The 21,895-nt window shown below is 53.7% G+C and overlaps 9 protein-coding genes across 9 annotated transcripts; 5 read left to right on the top strand and 4 right to left on the bottom strand.

Moving 5' to 3' along the window:
• Window positions 1-359: 359 nt before the first annotated feature.
• Window positions 360-2,190, bottom strand: RHO25_008817 (uncharacterized protein; the record flags this gene model as incomplete). Its single annotated transcript, XM_023604621.2, has 2 exons — window positions 360-2,034; window positions 2,150-2,190. 2 exons carry the CDS (start codon window positions 2,188-2,190, stop codon window positions 360-362), a joined length of 1,716 nt encoding a protein of 571 aa, XP_023460498.1.
• Window positions 2,191-3,277: 1,087 nt separating this feature from the next.
• RHO25_008816 (uncharacterized protein) lies at window positions 3,278-4,979 on the top strand (the record flags this gene model as incomplete). The annotated part of the gene is made up of 4 exons (XM_023604620.2): window positions 3,278-3,825; window positions 3,882-4,049; window positions 4,181-4,418; window positions 4,470-4,979. 4 exons carry the CDS (start codon window positions 3,278-3,280, stop codon window positions 4,977-4,979), a joined length of 1,464 nt encoding a protein of 487 aa, XP_023460497.1.
• A 269-nt stretch (window positions 4,980-5,248) lies between these two features.
• On the top strand, window positions 5,249-6,018 carry RHO25_008815 (uncharacterized protein; the record flags this gene model as incomplete). Its single annotated transcript, XM_023604619.2, has 2 exons — window positions 5,249-5,462; window positions 5,519-6,018. The coding sequence occupies 2 exons, from the start codon at window positions 5,249-5,251 to the stop codon at window positions 6,016-6,018; spliced, it is 714 nt and encodes a 237-aa protein (XP_023460496.1).
• Window positions 6,019-6,177: 159 nt separating this feature from the next.
• RHO25_008814 (uncharacterized protein) lies at window positions 6,178-11,019 on the bottom strand (the record flags this gene model as incomplete). The annotated part of the gene is made up of 1 exon (XM_023604618.2): window positions 6,178-11,019. The coding sequence occupies one exon, from the start codon at window positions 11,017-11,019 to the stop codon at window positions 6,178-6,180; it is 4,842 nt and encodes a 1,613-aa protein (XP_023460741.1).
• A 632-nt stretch (window positions 11,020-11,651) lies between these two features.
• Window positions 11,652-12,720, bottom strand: RPS0 (40S ribosomal protein uS2; the record flags this gene model as incomplete). The annotated part of the gene is made up of 2 exons (XM_023604617.2): window positions 11,652-12,405; window positions 12,548-12,720. The coding sequence occupies 2 exons, from the start codon at window positions 12,718-12,720 to the stop codon at window positions 11,652-11,654; spliced, it is 927 nt and encodes a 308-aa protein (XP_023460742.1).
• A 231-nt stretch (window positions 12,721-12,951) lies between these two features.
• Window positions 12,952-14,103, top strand: RHO25_008812 (mitochondrial 37S ribosomal protein uS15m; the record flags this gene model as incomplete). Its single annotated transcript, XM_023604616.2, has 2 exons — window positions 12,952-12,997; window positions 13,049-14,103. 2 exons carry the CDS (start codon window positions 12,952-12,954, stop codon window positions 14,101-14,103), a joined length of 1,101 nt encoding a protein of 366 aa, XP_023460737.1.
• A 1,714-nt stretch (window positions 14,104-15,817) lies between these two features.
• Window positions 15,818-16,993, bottom strand: RHO25_008811 (uncharacterized protein; the record flags this gene model as incomplete). The annotated part of the gene is made up of 1 exon (XM_023604615.2): window positions 15,818-16,993. The coding sequence occupies one exon, from the start codon at window positions 16,991-16,993 to the stop codon at window positions 15,818-15,820; it is 1,176 nt and encodes a 391-aa protein (XP_023460738.1).
• Window positions 16,994-17,761: 768 nt separating this feature from the next.
• RHO25_008810 (uncharacterized protein) lies at window positions 17,762-19,935 on the top strand (the record flags this gene model as incomplete). Its single annotated transcript, XM_023604614.2, has 2 exons — window positions 17,762-17,990; window positions 18,041-19,935. 2 exons carry the CDS (start codon window positions 17,762-17,764, stop codon window positions 19,933-19,935), a joined length of 2,124 nt encoding a protein of 707 aa, XP_023460739.1.
• Window positions 19,936-20,924: 989 nt separating this feature from the next.
• RHO25_008809 (uncharacterized protein) lies at window positions 20,925-21,770 on the top strand (the record flags this gene model as incomplete). Its single annotated transcript, XM_023604613.2, has 1 exon — window positions 20,925-21,770. The coding sequence occupies one exon, from the start codon at window positions 20,925-20,927 to the stop codon at window positions 21,768-21,770; it is 846 nt and encodes a 281-aa protein (XP_023460740.2).
• Window positions 21,771-21,895: the final 125 nt, after the last annotated feature.

Below are 21,895 nucleotides of genomic sequence, written 5' to 3'. Positions count from 1 at the left end.
GCCAGCTTGGTCCGCGGAGTCGTTGCGTCTCTCGAGCGACGCGCCGTGATTGATCCTTCGAGCGTTGAAGAACTGCCCATTGCAACGGCTTGCTTACTCTAGATAGCAGACAATGTACCCGAGAGCCTCGAAGAGACATCAGCATGCGAAATGCAATAAAGTGAAAACTTGTTCATCGATCGTACAAATGACTGTTTCCTCTCTGTGCTATCAGTGTCATACATCTCGATGGCAGCCAACGCCTATCAAGGCCGTTGATAAGTCCGCATTTCGGGTGGCTGAACGTTGGAAACGTCGGCAGCGGCGCCATACGACGACGCCGAGTGCAAAGAGATAGATAATGCCATTATTAGACGCCTCTACTGATCGTAACCATATAGCAGCTCATACTTCTGGCCTTGTGCTTCGAGCGCATCTTCGAGCACTTGCATGCCAGCGATGACCTTCTCCTCTTCAAGTCTCCTACCAACAAGCTGGACCGCCACCGGAAGTCCCGCCATTTTCACAGCATCGTAATGCTTGTACGCACCTCTTGCAACGCCGTTCATTTTGCTGACATTGACACTTGGTGGCAAGATGTCTTTGCTCGGATCTACGTGTGTCACGGGCACGATACCGCAGGAGTAGTCCAGCAGGTTGAACAGGAAAGTATAGCCACAAGATGCACTAGCCTCTTTCATGCCATTGTGCGGGACTGCCGGTGTAGCATTTGGAGGCGTGAGGATAAAATCCATGCCGTCGCCGAACTCGCCGAAGGTATTCCACCACGCATGGAATTTCGCCTTATAGACTTCTCGCTTGGCGACCCATTGCCAGTTCTCGTGAGCGCTCTTCGCGTGCCAGTGCTCCAGGAGGCCAGCCCAGATCTCATCACGCTTGATATATTTGACGTAGGCATACCAGAACCATTTGAGGAATCGAGGAAGACGCATGTATCGGCCGAACTCTCGAGCACCCGGATCATCTGATTCACCAGTGCGAAAGAATGATCGGAAGGTCTTGGTTCCATCTGCGTTGAGGAGGTTGCTGGCGATGACCATGGCTTCATATGGGCTTGGCGGCGATACGTTGAAGACTTCGTGGCCTTGAGCCTTGAGAGCCGCGACGGTGATATCCACTGCGCGAGCACAAGCTGGAGCCGGGTCGACCACCTGGTCGGATCTCATGACGCCAATCTTCAATTTCCTGTTGGAGATGTCGTCTCCCACTTCGGATCTCCAAGCAATGGGGTGTACCGACTGGTCATAGTTCCACGGCTTCATCTGTATCATGGCGCGAGTGAAATAGGCGAGATCTGGAAGTGTACGTGACATGGGCGAGAAGACAGAAGGGATGCCCTCCTGGCCAGGCATGCTGGTATCGATGCCGTACTTGGGCCATCGACCAGTACTGCATCGCAGGGAATAGCAGCCTGAGAAGTGCGCAGGAGCACGAACGGAACCAGCGACGTCTGATCCAATACCTATTCTACTGCCACCGAAGGCGAGGATGGCGCCTTCTCCACCGGTACTGCCACCTGGACTGTACTTTGGGTTGTGTGGGTTCAGACAGCGTCCCCAGACGTCGTTGAAGCTCTCGAAGCTCAGCAGGGTGATGGGCAAGGCGGTCTTGACGAATGGCACAGCACCTGCATCTTTGAGCAGACGGACAATGCCTCCGTCTGCCGGGTATGGTTTGCCGGTCTTGCACGAGTAGCCCACAGTGGTGTCGAAACCACCAACGACAATGCTGTCCTTGAGACTGACGGGTATGCCGGCCAGCGGCCCTTCCAGATTGATATCGCCTTTTTCGATCCAGCCTTCAGCTTCTCTGATCATGACCTCGGTCACGGCATTGGTCTTCGCGTGGGCCTTCACGGCAGCCTTGCCATAGGCTCGGAGCACGTCCACGGCGGAGGTGGATTTCGTTTGGACATCTTTGACCAATTGATCAATGGGGGCATCGAGGATGTCGGACTCGTCGGCGGTGATGGGTTGCTGGTATGGCTTGGGGAGGTTGGCAATGCGGGCAGCTCGCTCGTCCTGTTTCCGCTTGCTATGCAACAGGAGACGGAGCAGTTAGCATCATGTGCAGCTCATGACAGGATGCGGTAACACAGCGTGGGAGGAGTGGGGTTGGGGGTGTGGAATGCTCGAGGGTCAACGCGTACCACGCGGCGCGGTGCTCGAAGTAGTCGAACGGAGGAAGCATTGTGCCGACGAGTGGCCGTGTCAGAGCTCACGCTGGACTACGCTTCGCTTTTCTGCTGGCCGGTCTTCAATATGATTGTTATCATCCCACGGGAGAGCGTCAGACCAAGATGTGAGAGCGGTCACGAGAAGGTATAGGACGTGCGTGCCCCGCGTCGTGGTGGGTGAGTCGAGCGTGTCGTGGACCTCAGGCCCGGTGTCCAGCTCCCAAGGGCGCGTGGCCTATCCATACCGAGATAGGCGCTGTCATCGGCTGCAGCTACCGCATCAGGAAGGCGACGCTCACTGGAAGGTGCTTGTGGACATTGGCGGTGATGAGAAATATCATCGATGCAAATCAACAGTCCGAGGGAGCAATGGAACAACGTGAAATAGCGTGTCGAAGACATCGGCGTACACGGTCAATGGCATGTCTGTGAGCCAGCGCGCCGATTCTCCGACGCTCCGGGTGCCGTTCCTGCAACCTGGAGAACGACCAGATACGTTTTTCCTCAGACTACTATGCGACTGCCCATCGCACGCTCAACCATCAACAGCTCCTGCACTGGTATGCGACCTGCAACTTCCCAAATAGCAATGGCAACAAGAATCAAGATGCACAGACCTGTTCGGCGCCCGGATCTTCCCTCGCGACCATTGCGCCATACATAATCCCACTCCTACATATACCTTGCACTTCACCTCCTGTCCTTCCTCGTCTTCACCTCCTGTCCTTCCTCGTCTTCACATCCTCCCATGCATCGGCTCTGTGCAGCACGCCCAAGACCATATATCGTCCAAGAATGAAGTCGGCACTGTGCTACATTTGGCGCACCCGCCATCATAATGTACACCACGGCAACACGCCGCGCCCTGCCGGCTAATGTGTGCCGGGAAAGCAGCAGCTGTCGTCCAATGCCCAGCGCTTGATAGGATGACCAAGCGGAGAATGCACGCCCTTCTACCATTTGCTCTCCGATCACGGACCCGCAATAGCGGAATGACTCTATTCGGATCTAGCTGGTAGACATCTCTAAGCTCGGCAGGCACGCGCTTGCACTTTTTGTGTATCAGTAATTCTTGCTCCATCTCAATGATTAGTCGACGTCATGTCAAAGCCACACGAGCCTTACGATCAAGCCGAAAAGGGCGAGCGGGACCTTACATCCACTGCCGGCAGTGGCGAATCCTTCTCCTCGCACGACGATTTCGACCGCATCGAACAACATGAGGAAGCCTCGCTCCAAGATCCAGATGAAATACGATCCACCAAGTTGTCCACGACGAGGGCATCCCACGACCTCAGGAGAACTGCAAGCAATGTTCTCGCCAAGGTCGCCTCACGCTTGACCACGCATTCCATCGTAGATCCTCCTCCACCGCCAGATGGAGGTCTTCACGCATGGACGCAGGTCGCCATGGGTGCAATTTGTGCCATGACCACTTGGGGATTGGTCAATTCGTATGGCGCCTTCCAATCGTATTACACTTTGAACCTGGGCCTTCCAGCCTCGACTGTGTCCTGGATCGGCTCCGTACAGAATTTCCTGACATTCTTCATTGGTGTTTTCTCTGGACGCGCTCTCGATGCAGGCTTTTTCATGCCAGCACTCATTATTGGTGCGACAGTCCAGGTCCTGGGGATTTTTCTCACTAGGTAGCCATCCCATCGACCTAGACAAGTCGCTCGAACGATGGCTAATCAACTTTCAGCTTATCCACGCAGTATTGGCAACTGATGCTGACCCAAGGCATAATGACTGGCTTAGGCGGCGGGATATTCTTCACACCTGCCATGGGCCTGATTGGCACTTATTTTAGCGGCAGGCGAGCCTTAGCCATGGGCATGGCTAGCGCTGGCAACAGTGTAGGTGGCATAATGTAAGTCTCTGAAGGCCTTCGTATCCGTTGTTGCCGATCGTTGATGACTGAGTTCTCTGGTCACAATGTTGATTACAACTCTATCATACACACCTGCTCGAACCGACCAATTTTCTAACGATAAACCCTAGATACCCAGTCCTCGTTCAACAACTCTTGCCCAAGCTAGGCTTTGCTTGGACCGCTCGCGTTCTTGGGTTTCTGAACCTTGGCTTATTGATCATTGTCATGATCTTCATGCGGCCAAGGTTGCCACCTCGAAGATCAGGGCCTATCGTTGACCTGTCTGCATTCAAGGAACCGACGTATGTGTTCCTGACTGCGTGCTGTTTCTTCATAATATGGGCAATCTATTTCACCCTTTACTACGTAAGTTCTACTGCGAAGCTTGACTCATTCATGTGTGCTCACTGTCAACAGATTTCGTCCTATGCTATTGAGGTGGCGGGCGTTTCCTTCACCTCTGCTCTGAACCTCACAATCATCATCAATGGTGTGGGCCTACCCGCAAGAATCATACCGTCATTCTTCGCCGACCGTTTTGGACAGCTGAATACCCAGGTGCCCATTCTCCTCGTTCTTACGGTTGTCGCATTCAGCTGGATAGCAGTGCGGGACAACACTGGTCTTTACATCTTTACCGTAATCTATGGCATTGTTTGTGCCGCATTTCAAGGCCTGGTGCCATCTACGGTAGCGAGCATCACTCTGGAAATGAATAAATTCGGCACGAGGTTGGGCATGGCGTTTGGGATTTTATCGTTTGCCGCGCTCACTGGGCCATCGATCGGCGGCGCACTGCAGGGCGCGATGGATGGCAGTTATCTCGGGGCACAACTTTGGTCTGCCATAGCTACTGGAGCGGCATTCGGGCTTTTGACCACGGCGCGCATGCTTCAGGCCAAAGGGAGATTACATGCTAAATGCTAGTTCTCACTAGCTCGCTCCGCTCACATTGTACTCGTCTCATCGAAGCATATTGCAGGAGTGACACATCGAATCTCACTTTCCAGATCAAGTGAGCGAAGTTGCTCGCTGCGCGACTGCCAAATTGCTACAGTACAGGGCGTGCCGACTAAGCCGCTCCACAGCCATGACAAATGGTACGTCACTCGTGGTGCATCACTTCAAGGTCATAAATATCATTGTTGCGAACAGCAGTCGATTGACCGACAAGCCTCAAAAGACGAGTCAACAACATGTCGAAGCAACACACTTCCGAATTCGGCTGGGACGCAGTGCCGCGAAACAGGTCCAATGTTCCCTCCGAGGCCGAATCAAAGACAGCACCGATCGACATCAACTTCGAAGCTATCTGGCCCAAGACATCCGTAGTCAAGAAAGCAGACGAATATGTCAAAGCACATCTTCCCAAGGAGACATATAACCACAGTCTCCGCGTCTACTGCTATGGTACGTCGCAACTTCTCAACAATAATATCAAATAAACCATTCTCACCACTCTCCAGGCCACGCCATCATAACCCAACACTTCCCCGCCTGGTCCTCCTCCCCTTCCTTCTTCGAAACTTGGGCCTTGACATGCCTCTTCCACGACATTTCCACCACCTCAGAGAACCTGAACTCCACCCACCTCTCCTTCGAATTCCACGGCGGATTCCTCGCCCTCCAAAAACTCCAATCCTTCGGCGCCCCTCAAGCTCAAGCCGAAAGTGTCTGTGAAGCCATCATTCGTCACCAAGATCCTGGCGAAACAGGCACCATTTCTCGAATGGGTCAATTAGTTCAACTTGCAACGGAGTTTGATAATATGGGCTGGCAGCCGTATTTGATTCATCGAGATGTGATTGAGCAGGTCGTGGAGAAGTTTCCGAGGATGAAGTGGTCGGGGTGTTTTGCTGGGGTGATTCAGAAGGAGATTGAGGCGAAACCTTGGTGTCATACGACTGCGATTCCCGGGTTTAAGGAGGCGGTTGAGGGGAATGAGGTTATGAGGCCTTATGACTGAAGGTGTTAGTGCGGACGTCGAGGTCAGAGAGAAGAAAGTCTGAGGAAGAGCTAATGACAGAATTCAAGAGCATTTACATTGCTGTAGAAGTTGAATTCTGCATGACGAGTGCCGAAAAATGTACTGTACATGAACGATCTCCCTTGGACCTCCTGCTCACTATGCAATGTTTCCCAATACTGCGTCCCTACTCAGACTGTACAGCGGCATGATATCAGTCCATAACTTGAACTGATGCACGCCTTGCGCGACGAGAGCCTCAAGCCCTGGCACAGTCTTCCATCCACTCTGCTGGGCCATTTCCATGAGCTGTGTGACGGCAGGCTTGTAAGCCATCTCTAGCAAGATCTTGTCGCCTGTTGATGCCGTTCCAGCCTTGAGACCCTGTCCGAAGATAACTTTGAGGATGCTTTCGAGGGTAGCATCAATCGGCAAATCGCCAGGAATGGTACCGACAGCGACCACAGGTGCTTGGTCAGCCGGGACAGCCTGCGCCTCCGCGGCGCTCGAGAGAAGCACAACGTTGTAGTCTTTCGGGAATGAAGCAGTGAGCTGAGACAACTTCTCCTTGTTTCTCCCAAGCAAGTAGATCGGGCTGTATCCCATGTTCTTCAGTGCATAGATCGCGGCGCGAGCTGTGCCACCACCACCAACTACCATGCCGGCTTCGCGCAGCACTCCTGCAGTGCCTCGGGCACCAGCATTGCGGAGGGCTAGAACCATACCTTGCCAATCTGTGTTGTGGCCGACGAGGATTTTCTGATTGTCAGACGTCGTGGTTGGCACGATCGTGTTCACGGCTCCAATCGTCTCCGCTGCCGGGTCAATAGCATCAAGGAGAGGCATGACATCCAGCTTGAGAGGGATCGTGACGCTGGCTCCGCCGAACTGCGGCGAACGAATGATGTCCTCGGCCTCGATGATACGATCAGTCTCGTACAGACCGTAGGTATGCGGCAGGCCAGTCACCCCGAAGAGTGTGTTGTGAAGTGCCGGCGAGCGCGACTGCTGGATTGGCTTCCCGAACAAGTAGAACTTCTTGGCTGAGATCTCTCCGACGATGCCCAATACCTTCCTGATATCAGCTGCAGACAGTTGTCCCGGAGCAGCCTTCACTGGCAGAGCTGGATGGCTGACAGGTGTCATGAAGCCGTTGGTGACCCGGCTCATCTTTCCTAGCTCCCCCATATTCATGGCGATGACAGGCAGATCAGGAAACTCCTTCGCCATAGCTTTCTTGAAAGTCCTCAGGTCGTCATTGTCGTCAAAGTCTTTGGCCACACCGACGAGTTTGACAATATCGCCGTATTCTCGAGCAGCATCAAAGTGAACTCTCCACTCTGGGGCTCCATCGGCCCAGGAGAGCTGTCCTTTTGGATCGTGGTGAGAAGCTATAATGGTGCACATTTTCCTGTGGTTGAGCACATAGTCCTTCACTTCAGGTGCTGCCGTCAATTCCAGATCCACAAAGTCGAAGCCCATGCGCAGCCCCTCAGCATACAGCGCAATGGCCTGCTCAGTCGCATCATCCGGAAATTGTCCGCCTTGACTGACACTTCTCAGCGTGAAGATCAGTGGCAGCGTTGTAGAAGCTCGCAATAACGCCACTTGCTCGCTCAAGAAACCAGGCCTCCAGTGCGTCTCGCCAGGTTCCTTGTCTGGATCTACGAGCAGATCCACTCGGAGCTCTATCGCGTCGCTGCCCATCGTTATTTCAGGCAGAACAGTCACAATGTCTTGGATTGTCGGGCTCGTGAGGGACAGGAAAAAGGAGTGCTGTTTAGCCAGGATCTTTTGCAACGCGCCGCTTCTCCCCGTCATTGTGTTGAGGAATCTGGTGAAGTCATCCAAGGGACTGGTCCAGCCCACGATAGCAGTGGTCTCATCCACTGTCTGGCTGTGGTAGTGAAGATTGCTGCACTCCTCGAACCACGGCTTCCGTCGCAGATAGACTCCCATCATGTCCTCGACGTAAGCAGGACGAGTCTTGTCAATGTTGAGGTAATCCATGATCGCTTTGACGTCTCGCGTGATGTAAAGCACCATTCCGTCCTTTTGCCAGGCTTTCAGTAGTTCACGGGCTTCTGGGGTCTCGACCAGACCACCACCAGTAGCGAAGACATAGCCTTCAGGCTTTTCCTTCATCAGACGCTTGAGCAGTTTGAGTTCCTTTTGACGAAACCCATCCCAGTCGTTGTCCTTCAACATCTCAGGAATCGACATGCCCTCTTGCTCCTCCAGCGCTGTATCCATGTCGACGAATGGCCAGCCAAGAATTCGTGAAGCCCAACCTCCGGTCGTCGTCTTACCAGCGCCTCGCATGCCGATGATGAACACAGACTTCTTGACCTCTCCATTCACGTACCCATGTCTCTCATCGACACCATTTGCGTGGCCGTTCGCTACCGCATTATGTTCGGGTTCCACTCCTTCGAGCTCGACGCCGAAAGTCTGATGCAAGATATCCCACCAACCAGGCCAGGTCTTGCCTGTACATTCCCTTTCGAGTATGAGACTGCCTTGAGGAGCGACAGTAGCAAGAACACTGAAGCTCATGGCCACACGATGATCGTCGTAGCAGTGAATCGAATCACGCGGCGCCTGAATCGCGGTTCCGACACCATCAATCTCAATGCCATCATCCAGCTCTCTGCAAACCACGCCGTATTTCGCAAGCTCGTCAATCATGGCCACGATACGATTGCACTCCTTGACCTTTTGGTTGGCAATGCCGATAATTTTCGTCGTTGCACCGTGCTTTCCCGGCTGCGCAACAGCAGCCAGAACGGAGGCGGTCAAGAAGGCATCTGTCATCGGCTCCATGTCAATCTCTGGCAGAGGCTGCAGCTGGCCAAACGCAGGACCGGTCACCGTTGTGCTAGTTTCTGTCTGCTCTACGGTGCATCCCATGGGCCGCAGGACATCAACAGCGAAACGTGCATCTCCCTGCAGAGAAGCGGAGCCGATGTTTGGCACTGTGCACTTGGTGCCTGTGATAGCAGCGATAGCAAGAGGATAAGTAGCACTGCTGGCATCGCTCTCGACCTCGTACTCAGGTGGGTTGGCGTAGCTTTGCTTGGGAATGTAGTACACATTCTCCTCCGTTTTGCTACGCGTCACATGAACGCCGAAGCTGGCCATCATAGCTATTGTCATGTCGATATACAGCTGGCTGATGACCTTACCGCCCACAAGACGCAGCGTCACAGGCTTCTTGGCATATGGTGCGGAAATGAGGATAGACGAGACGTATTGCGAGGAGACCTTCGCCGTCAATTCGATGTCGCCGCCTTCGAAACCGCCAGCCGCACCAATGCGAAGCGGCAGACTTTGGCTACCTGGCTTGCCCAAGTACTCCATGTCCACTCCGTTGGCCTTCAGGGCGTCGACAAGAGGACCTTGAGGACGCTCCTGCATGCGAGCGTTGCCAGTGAGGACCGTGTGTGAAGCATCCTTCGTCGGCTCCGCCAAAGACAATGCTGTGGTCAAGAAGCGGGAAGCAGTCCCAGCATTGCCGATGTAGATCTCATCTGAAGACGCCTTCAGCTTGCCACCATTTCCATTGACCACAAGCACACGTCCCTCGTCTTCCCAGCCATATGTGGCGCCCTGAAGGCTTGCAATCGCTGACAACATGTACTGCGTATCATCGGAGGCCAGTAGGTTCGTGATCCTACAGCTGCCTTTACCCAATGCCGCCATTAGCAGGATTCGGTTCGATATGCTTTTGCTCCCAGGCGGCTTGCAAACCACGTTCAAATCTTTCGAAACACCAGGTCTGACCAGAACAGAAGGACAAAGCACGATCCTGATGTCTTTATCGTCGCACTTCGTCGCACCTGGGCCGGTTTCGGGCTCGTAGCATTTCCCTATTGATGCTAGTAGCGCGATCTTCTTCTTGGAGCCTGCATTCTTCTTGTCGACAGCCATTCTTCTCAGCAGCTCATCAGCTTCGCATACTTTCCGCGTCTTGGTAGTTATCAGCTTGTCGTCCAGACTTGTCGGCAGCCCGTAGCTCTTGATCGCCTTCGTGAGCCTGGCGACAGCAGCCGGCTCCAGAATACCCAAGTACCTCGCCAATTCTGCTTCCTTTACCATCCCCACAGCGACACACTCGCCGTGCAGGATCTCAGGGGTCAGAATTGCCTCGTACGCATGTCCGATGGAATGACCAAAGTTCAGCAAGTTCCTCAGCCCGCCTTCTCTTTCGTCTGCAGTGACCACCTCAGCTTTGACTCTTGCGCTTCCAAGCACAATCCTCTTGAAGACGTCCTCAATTCCCTCGAATCTGCCTTTGCCTAGCGGTCTCTCTAGTGCCGCCATGATCGCGTCAGCTCCCTCTTCTAACCTCTCGAATTCCTCCTCATCCCAGATGGCAGCAGTCTTGACAACTTCGGCCATTCCATTGCACACCTGTCTCTTGTCTAATGTCTCCAAGAAAGCAAGATCGATGTATATCCTCTCTGGCTGCCAGAAGGCCCCGATGAGGTTCTTGCCTAGCGGGGTATCAATTGCAGTCTTGCCGCCAATGGAGCTGTCGACCATGGATAGCAGCGATGTGGGAATCTGGCAGAACTTGATTCCTCGCATGTATGTCGCTGCCACATAGCCGAGCAAGTCGCCCATAACACCTCCTCCCAGTGCAAGTAGAATTGTATCACGCGTACACCCTTGACTGAGCAGCCAGTCTTCGATCTGAGCTTTTACTGTTCGACTCTTGCTGGTCTCTCCCGGAGGAATGCTGTCAAGGACGAGAAGCCGCACATCTTCCGGCTTCTTGCCCAGTCTCGCTCGCTCGGCATTGAAAGAATCGACAAAGGCTGGCACGTATGGGAGCTTGGCGAGGTTGGAGTCGCAAATGAGGACGTAGGTCGACGAAGGGATGTTGGTGAGCAGGTCGTGGGTGGCATAGTTTGGCCACAGGCCGTAGTCGACAATGATGGTGTCTTTGCCTAAGATTGACACTTTCGTGGCAGTGGACGTGCCATTGGGGTTCGCCATGTTTGGCAGCGTATGGATCGGGTTGTTGCAAATGTAGCTGGTCTGCTGCTTTAGCTCACCAGTTGCTCCGACACGAACAGCACCGCGGCTTCAGCGAGGATTAGTTGGAAAGATCCGAGATTGGTCAAGTCCCAGATGCGCAGCTTCTGCATACGAGGTTCACTTGCGAGCAGCAAAGACGAGAAGAGGCATTGGGCGTGTTGCGAGTGCGTGGGTGTGGTGAAGAGTCATCAATGGTGGGCACAAAGAGTCAGAATCGCAGTGCGGCCGGGAAATTTCCCAAGTGCCGCAAGCTGTTCGCAGCCATGTGGAGATGCTTGCTGCAGATCCTCTAAAGGGTACAAAACTGTCACAACATGTACCATCGAACACGGACGTAAATACGACAGAGGTGCAGGAGACTGGTGATAGCGACAGGAGCAACACACGGAGAGAGAACGCGCCTGAAGATATCTTGTAATGACTCTACAGACCCGGCAACTTTCGTTGAACCGATCGGGCTTCCTAGCACAGGGCATTCTCCTTTCATCACTTCACATGATGACAGGCTTCTTTCCCTCATGAGCGCCAGTACTTTCTCCTAGCCTGTGAGGGCGAATCGCTTTTTTCAACGTACCAAAGGTCTAACACATCTACCACTGGTTGTCTGGAGCAGTCGCAGCGCCGGTGTTGCCGTCAGCAGCCCAGCCCTGGTTGCCGGTCTCGACTGGAGCGCTGGCAGCAGCCCAGTCAGCACCCTCAGCATCCCAAGTGGATGCGGCCTGAGCACCAGCAGTACCCGAAGCAGCAGCGAAAGCGGAGCTGCCAGCATTGCCAACCTCCCACTCGTTGTTGAATCCGCTCTCGACGGCGCCTGGGCCAACCTCGTCGGCACCTGGCACCTTGGCCTCGTCCTGGCCAGCAGAGTCCTTGTTCTCCTCCGCCTCTGGGTCACGGTAGAAGTACAGATCGGTCATGACGTCCCACTCGGTCTCACGGCTGGCAAGAGTACCACGGAGACGGAGGACCTCACGGGCGAGCATCCACCAGATCAGACCAATGGCATGACGACCCTTGTTGTTCGTTGGGATGGCAACATCGACGTACTCGGTTGGGGAGTCGGTGTCGCAAAGGGCGATGACTGGGATGTTGACGTACGAGGCCTCCTTGATGGCCTGGGCATCGGTGCGTGGGTCGGTGACGATGATGAGGCGTGGCTCCTTGAACGAGCGAGTGATGTAGTTGGTGAAGTTACCGGGGGTGAAGCGACCGGCAATGGCGGAGGCACCGGTGTGGGCGGCGAACTTCAGGACAGCACGCTGACCGTATGGACGAGCAGAGATGACAGCAATGTCAGCTGGGTTGTCGATAGCGGCGATGATGCGGGCAGCGAGGACAATCTTCTCCCTGTGCGCGCATTAGTACTCTGCCGGCTCAATTTTTGCCAGGGCATATCAGGCGGAGCAAATGCAATAAGAGTCGCAAATTCGCTCGCAATGCGCGTATGTGCGCCGCCTCAGCCGAACTGGCTGCAGAAATATTCACATACCAGGTCTTGCCAATGTTGATGACATTGACACCGTCTGGGCGAGTCTTCCAGAGGTATGGCTCCATGTGCACCTGCAAGTTCTTGCTGCCAATGTGAGCCTGAGCCGACAGGAGCATCTCAATGTCCTGGGCAGTGGCGTTGAACACCGATGGGAGGTTCTTTGGAGTGGCCATCTTCGCGGTTGAGGGCGAGGTGTTGGGCGGTCGAAGACGGGTGGTGTGGTGTTGTCGCGAAGTCCTCGATGCTGCTGGTGGTGGGCTGTTCGGAGCATCAATTTACAGAAGTGCGTGCACGGTCGTTTTCGTGTCTGCCTCAGGACACAACACTTGGCATCCCCGCGGCGTCCTTGAGCGAGCACAAGTGAGCGTTGATGGCGCCCAGCGAGCATAGAAACAGCATCCATCATGCCGCCTCGAATACCGATCGCCACCTGCCTGCGGGCACAGAGCAGTACGTGAGCCTGTCGGAGATCGATACATTAATGTTGACATGTGCCAGCAGCACCCCCTTCCACGGCCACGCGATCTTTCTCCTCCACACCCTGCTCCCAAGCGTCCACAGTCACGCAACGACGGAAACATCGCGATCCATATGCCATTGCGCAAGCGCGAGCGAAGAAAGCTGCGAATTTGAGTAGACAGGAGGTACTGAAGAAGGAGCGGGCCAGCAGTCTAGGCGACCCTGTTCGCGGTCTCACCACGCCTTTCGTACGCTCCTTCGACACTGCCCTCCCTCCCGAGCCCTCGGCAGACACCCCTTCGACGCAAGTCCGGAGTTCGAAGTCACCATCTGAAGATGCCATTGGACCCAAGACGGAGACAGACAATCACCTCAACTTCTACTTGACCAAAGAGGAATTGGCTCGCGGGTTAGGGAAGAGCCAATGGCTGACTACTCCTGCTGCGCAAGACGAGCCAGAAGAAGCCGAGGGAAAAAAGGCCCGAAGAGATGGCGGGAAAGAGTCGCGCGGACTCGATGCTGAGATTAGCGGAATCCTTGGTGGTGCCAGAGACGCGGATGCGAACAACCCCGACTGGGAGCGCGCCGCAGAAACGATGAAGGACTTCACTACCGGCATGAGTCCAGCAGCTCGGAAGAAGATATTGGAGGAGGAACACGCGACCGCGCAGGAGGCATTGAGACGAATCTCGAGCTTAGCACTGGGAAGCAGTAAAGATCGGCTGAGAGTGAACAAGCAGAGATGCATAGACGTCTTCGGGCGTCATAACACGGAGCAGACACTGCCTCCGAAACCAACCTCTGCGGGTGTAACCGGCGGCGAGCAGCAAAAGGTGGAACGTGTTGGAGCAGACACTGGCAGCAGCGAAGTGCAGATTGCCATCCTGACCGCTAAGATTCGTGCCGTTGCAGACTTCCTGGAGACGAGAGGCACGATGGACAAAGTCAACAAGAGAAACCTCAGATTACTGGTTCATCGCAGAGCAAAACTCTTGAAATATTTGCGCAGAAAGGAAAGAGGTGGGCCGCGGTGGCAGAACCTGGTTGAGACACTTGGTTTGACCGATGGAACATGGAAGGGCGAAATTACCTTGTAGAAGATGGAGCATTTGCATAGCGCAGGAAAAGCCTCAGAACTGGGCCGGTGAAGATACATCATGTACAGATATCCATGTACTATTACGACACTCGCCACAACACCAACAGCGCCCAAAGGCAGTTTCAGCATTGGTGCATCCTTCCACAGTACTGCCCAAAGCCTCAACAGCACTATCCAGCATCTCAAGCAGCAAAATCGTGAATCTCGTCGGACTCTGAGAAGGGACATGTTGTGCAGTGGACCACCATCCCATGCCTCGTTGACTGGTGGCGCTCGCGATCCTGAAAGTCTCCTCTCCAACTGTAACCCACCACTCCAGACATCGTTGGCAATCTCCTCTTCATTTGTATCCCCGTCAACCAGCATACCGACTTCCCATCACCTTCGGAACAACTCGGCAGTCTCACTCCGCCAATCCGATGTGCTTACCAGCCCTCTCGCCTCCGTCGGGTCGAGGCGCAGAATATCGATCATAAACAGCACACAAAGTGCCTGAATGAAGAAGCCGAAGGACCGGGTTGTTGTTCGCCTGCCATTATACGACCTTGTGGATTCTGAATCTCCGCAGTAGTTGAGCAGAGAAACCAATACTGCTGCTTGAATGATTCGAGCAATGATGGTGGGAAGCACGACAACCATCGTCTTTTGGCAATTGCTGATCCAGGCGAGGAAAAGCGGCAAGAGTAATTGTGTGAACCCTATTCTGGGAGCTCGATCGGAGGTATCATGTTCTGGTAGTCGTTTCCGCTTGTAATCTTCTTCAGCCTGGAGGTTTGGAGTGCATTCCGTCGTCGTGGTTATGGCCATGTTGCTGGAATCGACTCGCATAATAACTTAGGCAGTGTGTTTCTCGAGTCCGAAATGTAACGTGCAGAGCAGTCCAGTGATATTGTTGGTTGATAACAAATCATGTATCCAGCATTCGAGACAGCTTATTGACCGACACTCGTGGTGGTAGAAGATCCGAGAACAAAGAGAATAGAAACCCAGTGATCCTTCTGCAGTAATAATAATCACTGTACTTCTAGTCCCGCATCGCCACGAGCCCTCGTTACTCAGCCCGACAAGTGCCACAGAATACCATGCAATATAACCCGAGCATTCGATCTCCGACTCCAACTGCATGAAATGCGAACTCTCTGCGTCCAGGGTGCGGCCGCCGGCAGAGCTTACTGCTCGTGCTGAGACAGACACCCCACAATGCGGCTGCAGTCTACGCATGTGAAAGTGGAGCTCCTAGCTATGTCTCAGCGAGTCATAGGCGTTGGAATGCTGTGCAGACTCAGGTGGAGCTACCTGCAGCGAGGGCGCGTACTGTACAGCACTGCCAGCGCATGCATTGCAGCGAAGGCCGTCTAGATCGGAAAGGCATCGTGCTTGCGTTGAATCTGTGTCCGCAAAGCACTTCGACCTGCATTTGTTGGGTTGTGTGGGTAGAACTCGAGGATGATCGGTCCGGACACATCCGAGTCGTGAAAGTCAGCATGGTGACTGAAGGTTCCGTTTCAGAGTCGACAGCGTCTAAACGACCAGAGTCTTGTACTTGCTCTGTACGTTTCCTCGCGCGGCATCTTCCACGCGAAGCTCACATTTCTATATACATTAACGTTCAATGCGCCGGCAATCATCGCCAAATAGTAGCAGGGTATCTTATCAGCATCAGGTCGTCTCAAATCAAATCAAATAAAAACAAAAAGCACGAAAGAGATCGGTCAATAGTTGCGATAGTCGCAGGAACATTCTGTGTCCACAGACTGTGGTGTCAGTCCAGAAGTTATGCGAGCCCCCTGTTGGCCCTGGACGAATTCGTAGCAAGCCGGAACGTCGGTTCCGCCTGGACTGCTCTGCCGGATGTCTATTGCGTAGGGCCATTGCAAACCGCCGTCCGAATTATTCGATTCTGGGTATGTTCGAGGTGCTGAAAGATAGAGAGTGCCGGTGAGGCTCGTTTGGTTGAAGTAGCATTGGGTCGCGACATTGTTAGCGGCCAGCGATACTGGAGGATTGAATGCCTTGTCCATGTCAATACGGAAGGTATATCGAGCGGAGCTTGAATTTGATTTAGGCGAAATGTAAGTAAGTGGTGTGTCCTCGAACATCAAGCTGAAAGGATTGCTCGTTGAGCTGATAGTGAGATTGGCAGGTTCGCCGTCGTCTGAAGTTGAGCCTGAGCCAATTGTGGCATACGTGGAGGAGGTATTCGAGATGACCCAGTTGTATATCGACCTGCTGCCATCTGACGTAGCTGCGTTTGCTGGATCGTAGACCTGGTACGGGAAACAATTCCAGGTCTCTGCGACCGAAGTGCAGCTGCTGTTTAAGGTCTGAAGCCTGGTGATCATGCTGTACTGGCCGATGGGGAACGGCTGTTGGTCCGCACCGCCCGAACTGGTTGGATCTGACGTGTTTTGTGCGGCTCCGTTGTTTGAATTTGAACCACTCCGTCCAACTGTCAGGCCAACTGCAAGACCCACTATCAAGGCGATTGCGAGCAATGCCACGCCAGCAATAATGAGCCATGTCCGCCTTCGCCAACTGAAAGGATTCTTTCTCTGGTAGCCGCCTGACCGTCGCAGAGCTGCGAGCTTCTCGCCTTCCACTGGCCTGTTGTCGTCGCTGTCGCCGGCCACAGGCTCTGGAACCCATTCGTATGCTGGAGGAGCCGTCCGCCCAGTTTCGTAGCTGTCTTTATGCGCATGAACGTTCGTCACGGGCGAAAGCGGGTAGGGTAGGGCGTGCAAGGACTGCTCAGAAGCACTCTGTCGCAACGCGCTCTTTCGCGGGATCGGCGGTTTAGGAGCGGCTGTCGCCATGATGGAGTTGACCTCGGACTGTCGCGACGATGATGGCCTCGAATTGCTTGCGCTCCCCGGCCGTGAGCGGTTCATGGCGGGCGAGAGGACGTTCGTGCGAGCAGCGCGGTGAGGGGAAGAGGAGGTCTTCTGCGCCGTCTGTTAAGCTTCGAGATCAGTGGATGGCGGCGCCAGTGGCTTGCATTGATAGGCAAAGCAATGAGATGGTGGAACGGTGGAAGGCGGATTGTGGTGGAGGACTTGTTGATGATGAAAGGCGATGGGTCGCGATCTACAGAGCTCCTATATACATCTTCAGCCATCTTCGCGATAGGGCCGGCAGTGCCAATAGTGCCATCGAAGACGGGCGGGAGGTGTAGTTAGAGCGCATCTTCATTTTGGGAGCGACGCCTAATTACGCTTCCGCGCACAGCCAATCAGCGCGTCGCGTGGTGCTCGGCCAGGCCAACCTCTCGAGAGTCTCATTTGAGAACTGCATCTCTCACCTCGCATTGTATGCACGTTGATGACCGTTTCCACGTGGCTATCCGGTATAGCAGTAGTCGTGATTCAAGACACACAAGACGCTCTTCCCGCCGTGACAGTGTTGCTTGACAAGTGAGGGAGGGTGCTTCTCGTCGCTGCCGGTCGCATCAGGATTGCGACTGAGGGCATGCGCATGCACCATCGTTAGCCACCTTCCATAGGAAGTGGCTCGATGAGGCCGTTGCTTGTTCCTTGACATGCACTCACCTCTAGCCACGTCCAACTGAAGTTTGTCGGCTTTCTCTCTTCCAACTTTGAACTTGGCACGCCCGACCACCGACATCGTGTTAAGCGACTGCACGCGCCGCGCCAGCCAACATGGCCAGAAATGTGGTCACCATCCCCGTCTGGAATGACTCAGATGGCCAGCATGCGTCGAGCAAGGATCGCTCTCGCAATGATGGCTACTTCGAAGAGCGCCTTGGAGAACTATGGATGAGAGAGCGCGGCCAAGCGCAACCAGGTGTTGTGTACAGATTGGATCGCATGCCTGCCGGCTATTCAGGGTGGGAGAAGCGACGAGGGGATAGTAAACACGTCGATCGATGTAAGCTGGGCCCGTAACATTGTAGAGAACTCGTTAACCTGATTGCGCAGATATCGCTGGCCATCCGAGTGGAAAGGACTTTCGATCGCTAAATGAAGCGTGGCCTCACTTCCAACATCTTATCGCACACGGCAGTGCACATGGGTGCCTGTGTGTGTTGTGCACGGGCGGCCGGAAGAAAACCAAGACGAATAGAAGTGGCTCGCTCACATCCGGTAGTTCTGGACTACAGTCGCGCCACTTTGGTCCTTCATCGACGTCAGCAGTTGCCAAACCTGTTAAAGTCGCTGCACGAAAGACGCAGAATACTTTCGACTCAGATTCAGAGACACCACAACGCGGCAAGCAAGCTGACCCAGAAGGCATTCCGGATTATTACCGTATTCTTCTCGACAAAGTGAAGGCCGCTGGTCCCGACGGGATCGTGCGTGAAAATGTAATCGATCAACTATCGCCGGACTGGCGAGCAGGCCATCAGATGCTACAGGGCATGCTTGAAGATTGGTCTCAGCAGCCCAGCTTCGTACCTAGAATTGGGGAACTAGTACTATTCATCCGTTCCCTCGGCCATGAAGACACCTTAGCATGGGATGCTAACTCGAAATGCTTGCGGCCTCGGAACTCGAAAGGCTGGCTTGACCACTATCGATGGGAAACCGGAGTGGTAACACAATCGCCTATAGAGTCGGTGTCGCACGATGACCTGATTGGCGTTCCAGCGAGCAAGACACACAATGTGACTTATTCTGGTTTCCGCGTGGAGCCATTGCCCGAGCCGGGAAGCCAGTCCAAAACATACAGCTCACAGCACAAATACGTACCGCTTCATGCTCTCCGACCATTCTTGTACTGGAGAGAGTGTCTGGGAAGCACAGACGAGCAGGACTGGCATCCGACGGTCAAGCACGCATTGACGGTTGCGAGCTCTTGGAGCCTGCTTGGGAAGTACAATTTCACAGGTAGCTGGCCCGAAGCCACACTGTTCTGTCGCGGAGTGTACATTGGCCCTGAGTTGATTATGATGGGCGACCTGGTTCGCCTCGAGCCTCGCCCAAAAGACAGCCGACAGGATGCCATCGTGGATGTCATGGTGGTGTCATCTATTCGCCTTCGCTTCGTTAAGCTTGATGAATCCAGCGACGATGATTACGATGATGGAGATCCTTACACGACGTGCCTGCACATTGCTGGTAAGGTTTGGAGTCTGGATCCGAAACGCAGCTTTGCGGGAATTGGTGCTTCGCCCGCCAAGCCAAATCAACCTGGCTTCCCATCCGAGCTTGCAGGTTATGGGAACTGGTTCAATGTGACTGACCCTTCAAACGAGCGGCAGAAGCTTGAGGTGCCCTACACCAGGGTGCTGGGCCGCTGTCTTGCTAAGGACGCTCTACATCGCTGGTTTCCAACATCCGACAAGGGGCTTTCGAATAATGGGCAAGTCGCTCGCAGTCAGCCATTAGAATTATCGCAAGGTCTACACAGTATGCGAGAAGCGCGAGCTTACTCAAGAGCTCATGACACTCGCATCGATCGCGCTAGTGGCCAGTCATGGTTCTGGGCAGAGACACGCATAGAACAACTTGACCTGCACGAAATCAATGGAAAATTCGTTGGTTCCAAGGAGGAAGCCCGCGATAGAAAGCAAGTGAATGCATGGCGTCAAGCATTGAAGGTTCTTGACGGAAAGAAGGGCAGCCTCGATGAGTATTTCGCTGCAAAGAGACAGCGCGAGGAGGAATCGAAGCAGCCAACGAGCAGCGCATTCGGTATGATGGCTTCCGTCGCTCAGGGAGATAGTGCAACTGAGGGCGATGCTGCGCAGGGTGAGGACTTGATGGACGTGGACGATGATGCTGCCTCCTCACGTCGTAGAAGCTCGATGCAGATGCTATCGATGGACGAACACGAAGGCGACGATGACTCCGTCATGATCATCGATGACTGACCGGACGCAGGGCATGAAGGGTATTACTGATATGCGCACTGCCAACACCTTTGCCTGTCCAGCCATATTGGGCCTACACTTGCGGCTTGGATGACTCGGACCTGAAGCAAGAGTAAGTAGAACACATGATGGCTTCATGTCGCTATGCGAAAGCAGCGCGGCGTTCGAAACCACACTCGAGCCGTGCACGTTCGCCCATGCCAGCATCTATGTCTCACGGAGCAGAGGCATCGCAGGGCCATCGAGGTGACAGCGCACACGAGTCATTCAAGCCATGTAGAAATGGAGCTTAGCAATGGCAGTGGATTTCACACTGCTCATCAAAATCATGCTATGTACATTTGTGAGGCTTTTCTTCGGCGGTCGCTGTCATCCGAATTTAATGGCAAAGGCCGAACTTCACAGTTGGTATGGTTGTGAACTCATGGCGGTTGATCTGCCCTCGATGTGCAATATCGATAAGACTCGGCAAAACTGGACAGCTATGGCCGATGCTCCTTCCTGTGCACAACATAGGAGATGCATGTACACTCACTTCCATTTGCTCGCCATCTATCGCTCCATTGTTTTTCATTGCACTATCATCACTGGCATCCATTTGCACCGAAGGCAAACCTTCTTGCTGCATTCTTGCATCCTGCGAACTATACATTCCAGCCGGATCACTTCCTATACGCTACATCTCGCGATTGTCACACAGCGTCGCAGTCTGGGCTGCAGTCCAGGCGCACGTACTTGCACACGACACATTCTGAAATGCTTCGATGCTAGGATTGCGCTTATTTGATTTCGCTTCGTCCTGACAAAACAGCTTGTACAAAAGCTTACGCGGCGGCGTTCGTCACCCTCCGGCAATGCTCCGACCTCCATTTGCCTAAACAGCCTTGCATGGTTAAGAATTGTCTGAAAGAGGAGAGTAGCTGCTCAAGGCTACAGCTATTGTGCGAAGCATTCTTAGTGTGATCCTCTTTCGCATGTCTGCAAACACAATGCATTTGCCATTCGAATTAATCTTGTACGCCACACTCCACACGAGGCCTGCAATAGCCCTGTCAGTATTCAAAAGAGACGTCGATTTCTGGACTGTGCGAACGAGGCTTGAAAGGTCCTACGTATATCCCGAGCTCGACAAGCCAGGCAAATACTTTCATGAAGCTACCTTCGATAAGCACTACGATGGGCGCTTCGCAGACAGACCGCTGCGATACGACGAGAGACAAGAACATCTATCCGCAGCTGTCCGTGCCTATCTATCCAAGATGCACGAAATAGGCATTGAAACTTGGCTGATGCATGGCACCCTTCTCGGATGGTACTGGAATCGCAAAGCAATGCCATGGGATTCCGATGTGGACGTTATGATTTCCGAGTCATCAATGCATTACCTCGCGAGCTATTATAACATGACTATGCACCATTTCAAAACGCCTGGAAGCGAGAAAAGACGCTCATATTTACTGGAGATCAATCCGCATTGCTGGGAGAGCGGCCTTGATCAAGACAATAAGATTGATGCACGTTGGATTGACACAGATGTCGGTCTATTCATCGACGTTACCGTACTGCGTGGAGATCCAACGACGGAGTTTCGCGAAGCGATGTGGGTCAAGGACAATCACCACTACGCATATGACGATATTTTCCCTCTGAGAGACACCGTGTTTGAGGGCACGCCTGCACTGATACCATTTGCGTATCCGGACATTCTGATTGAGGAGTACGGGCATCAAGCATTGTCGAATAGGCACCATGAGTTCCATTATTTTGATGCAGACCAGAAAGCGTGGCTGCCGCAGAAGCTGGCTGTCACGACTTCAAAATACGATCAAAGTTGAATTGCCGACCATCATCGCTTGCACCTTCAGCAGGACTTTCACAACGCGTTCAGCTTGAGCATTGCCGCTCCTCTTGCTCTGGCAAAGTGCTGAAGTGTAGTAATCATATTAAGCATTGAGTCAAC

The sequence above is a fragment of the Cercospora beticola genome, chromosome 5 (genome assembly GCF_033473495.1).
Source record: "Cercospora beticola chromosome 5, complete sequence".
NCBI classification, from domain to species: Eukaryota; Fungi; Ascomycota; class Dothideomycetes; order Mycosphaerellales; family Mycosphaerellaceae; genus Cercospora; species Cercospora beticola.
The sequence above is the reverse complement of the archived record's forward strand: the minus strand, read 5'-3'. Positions and strand labels throughout refer to the sequence as shown.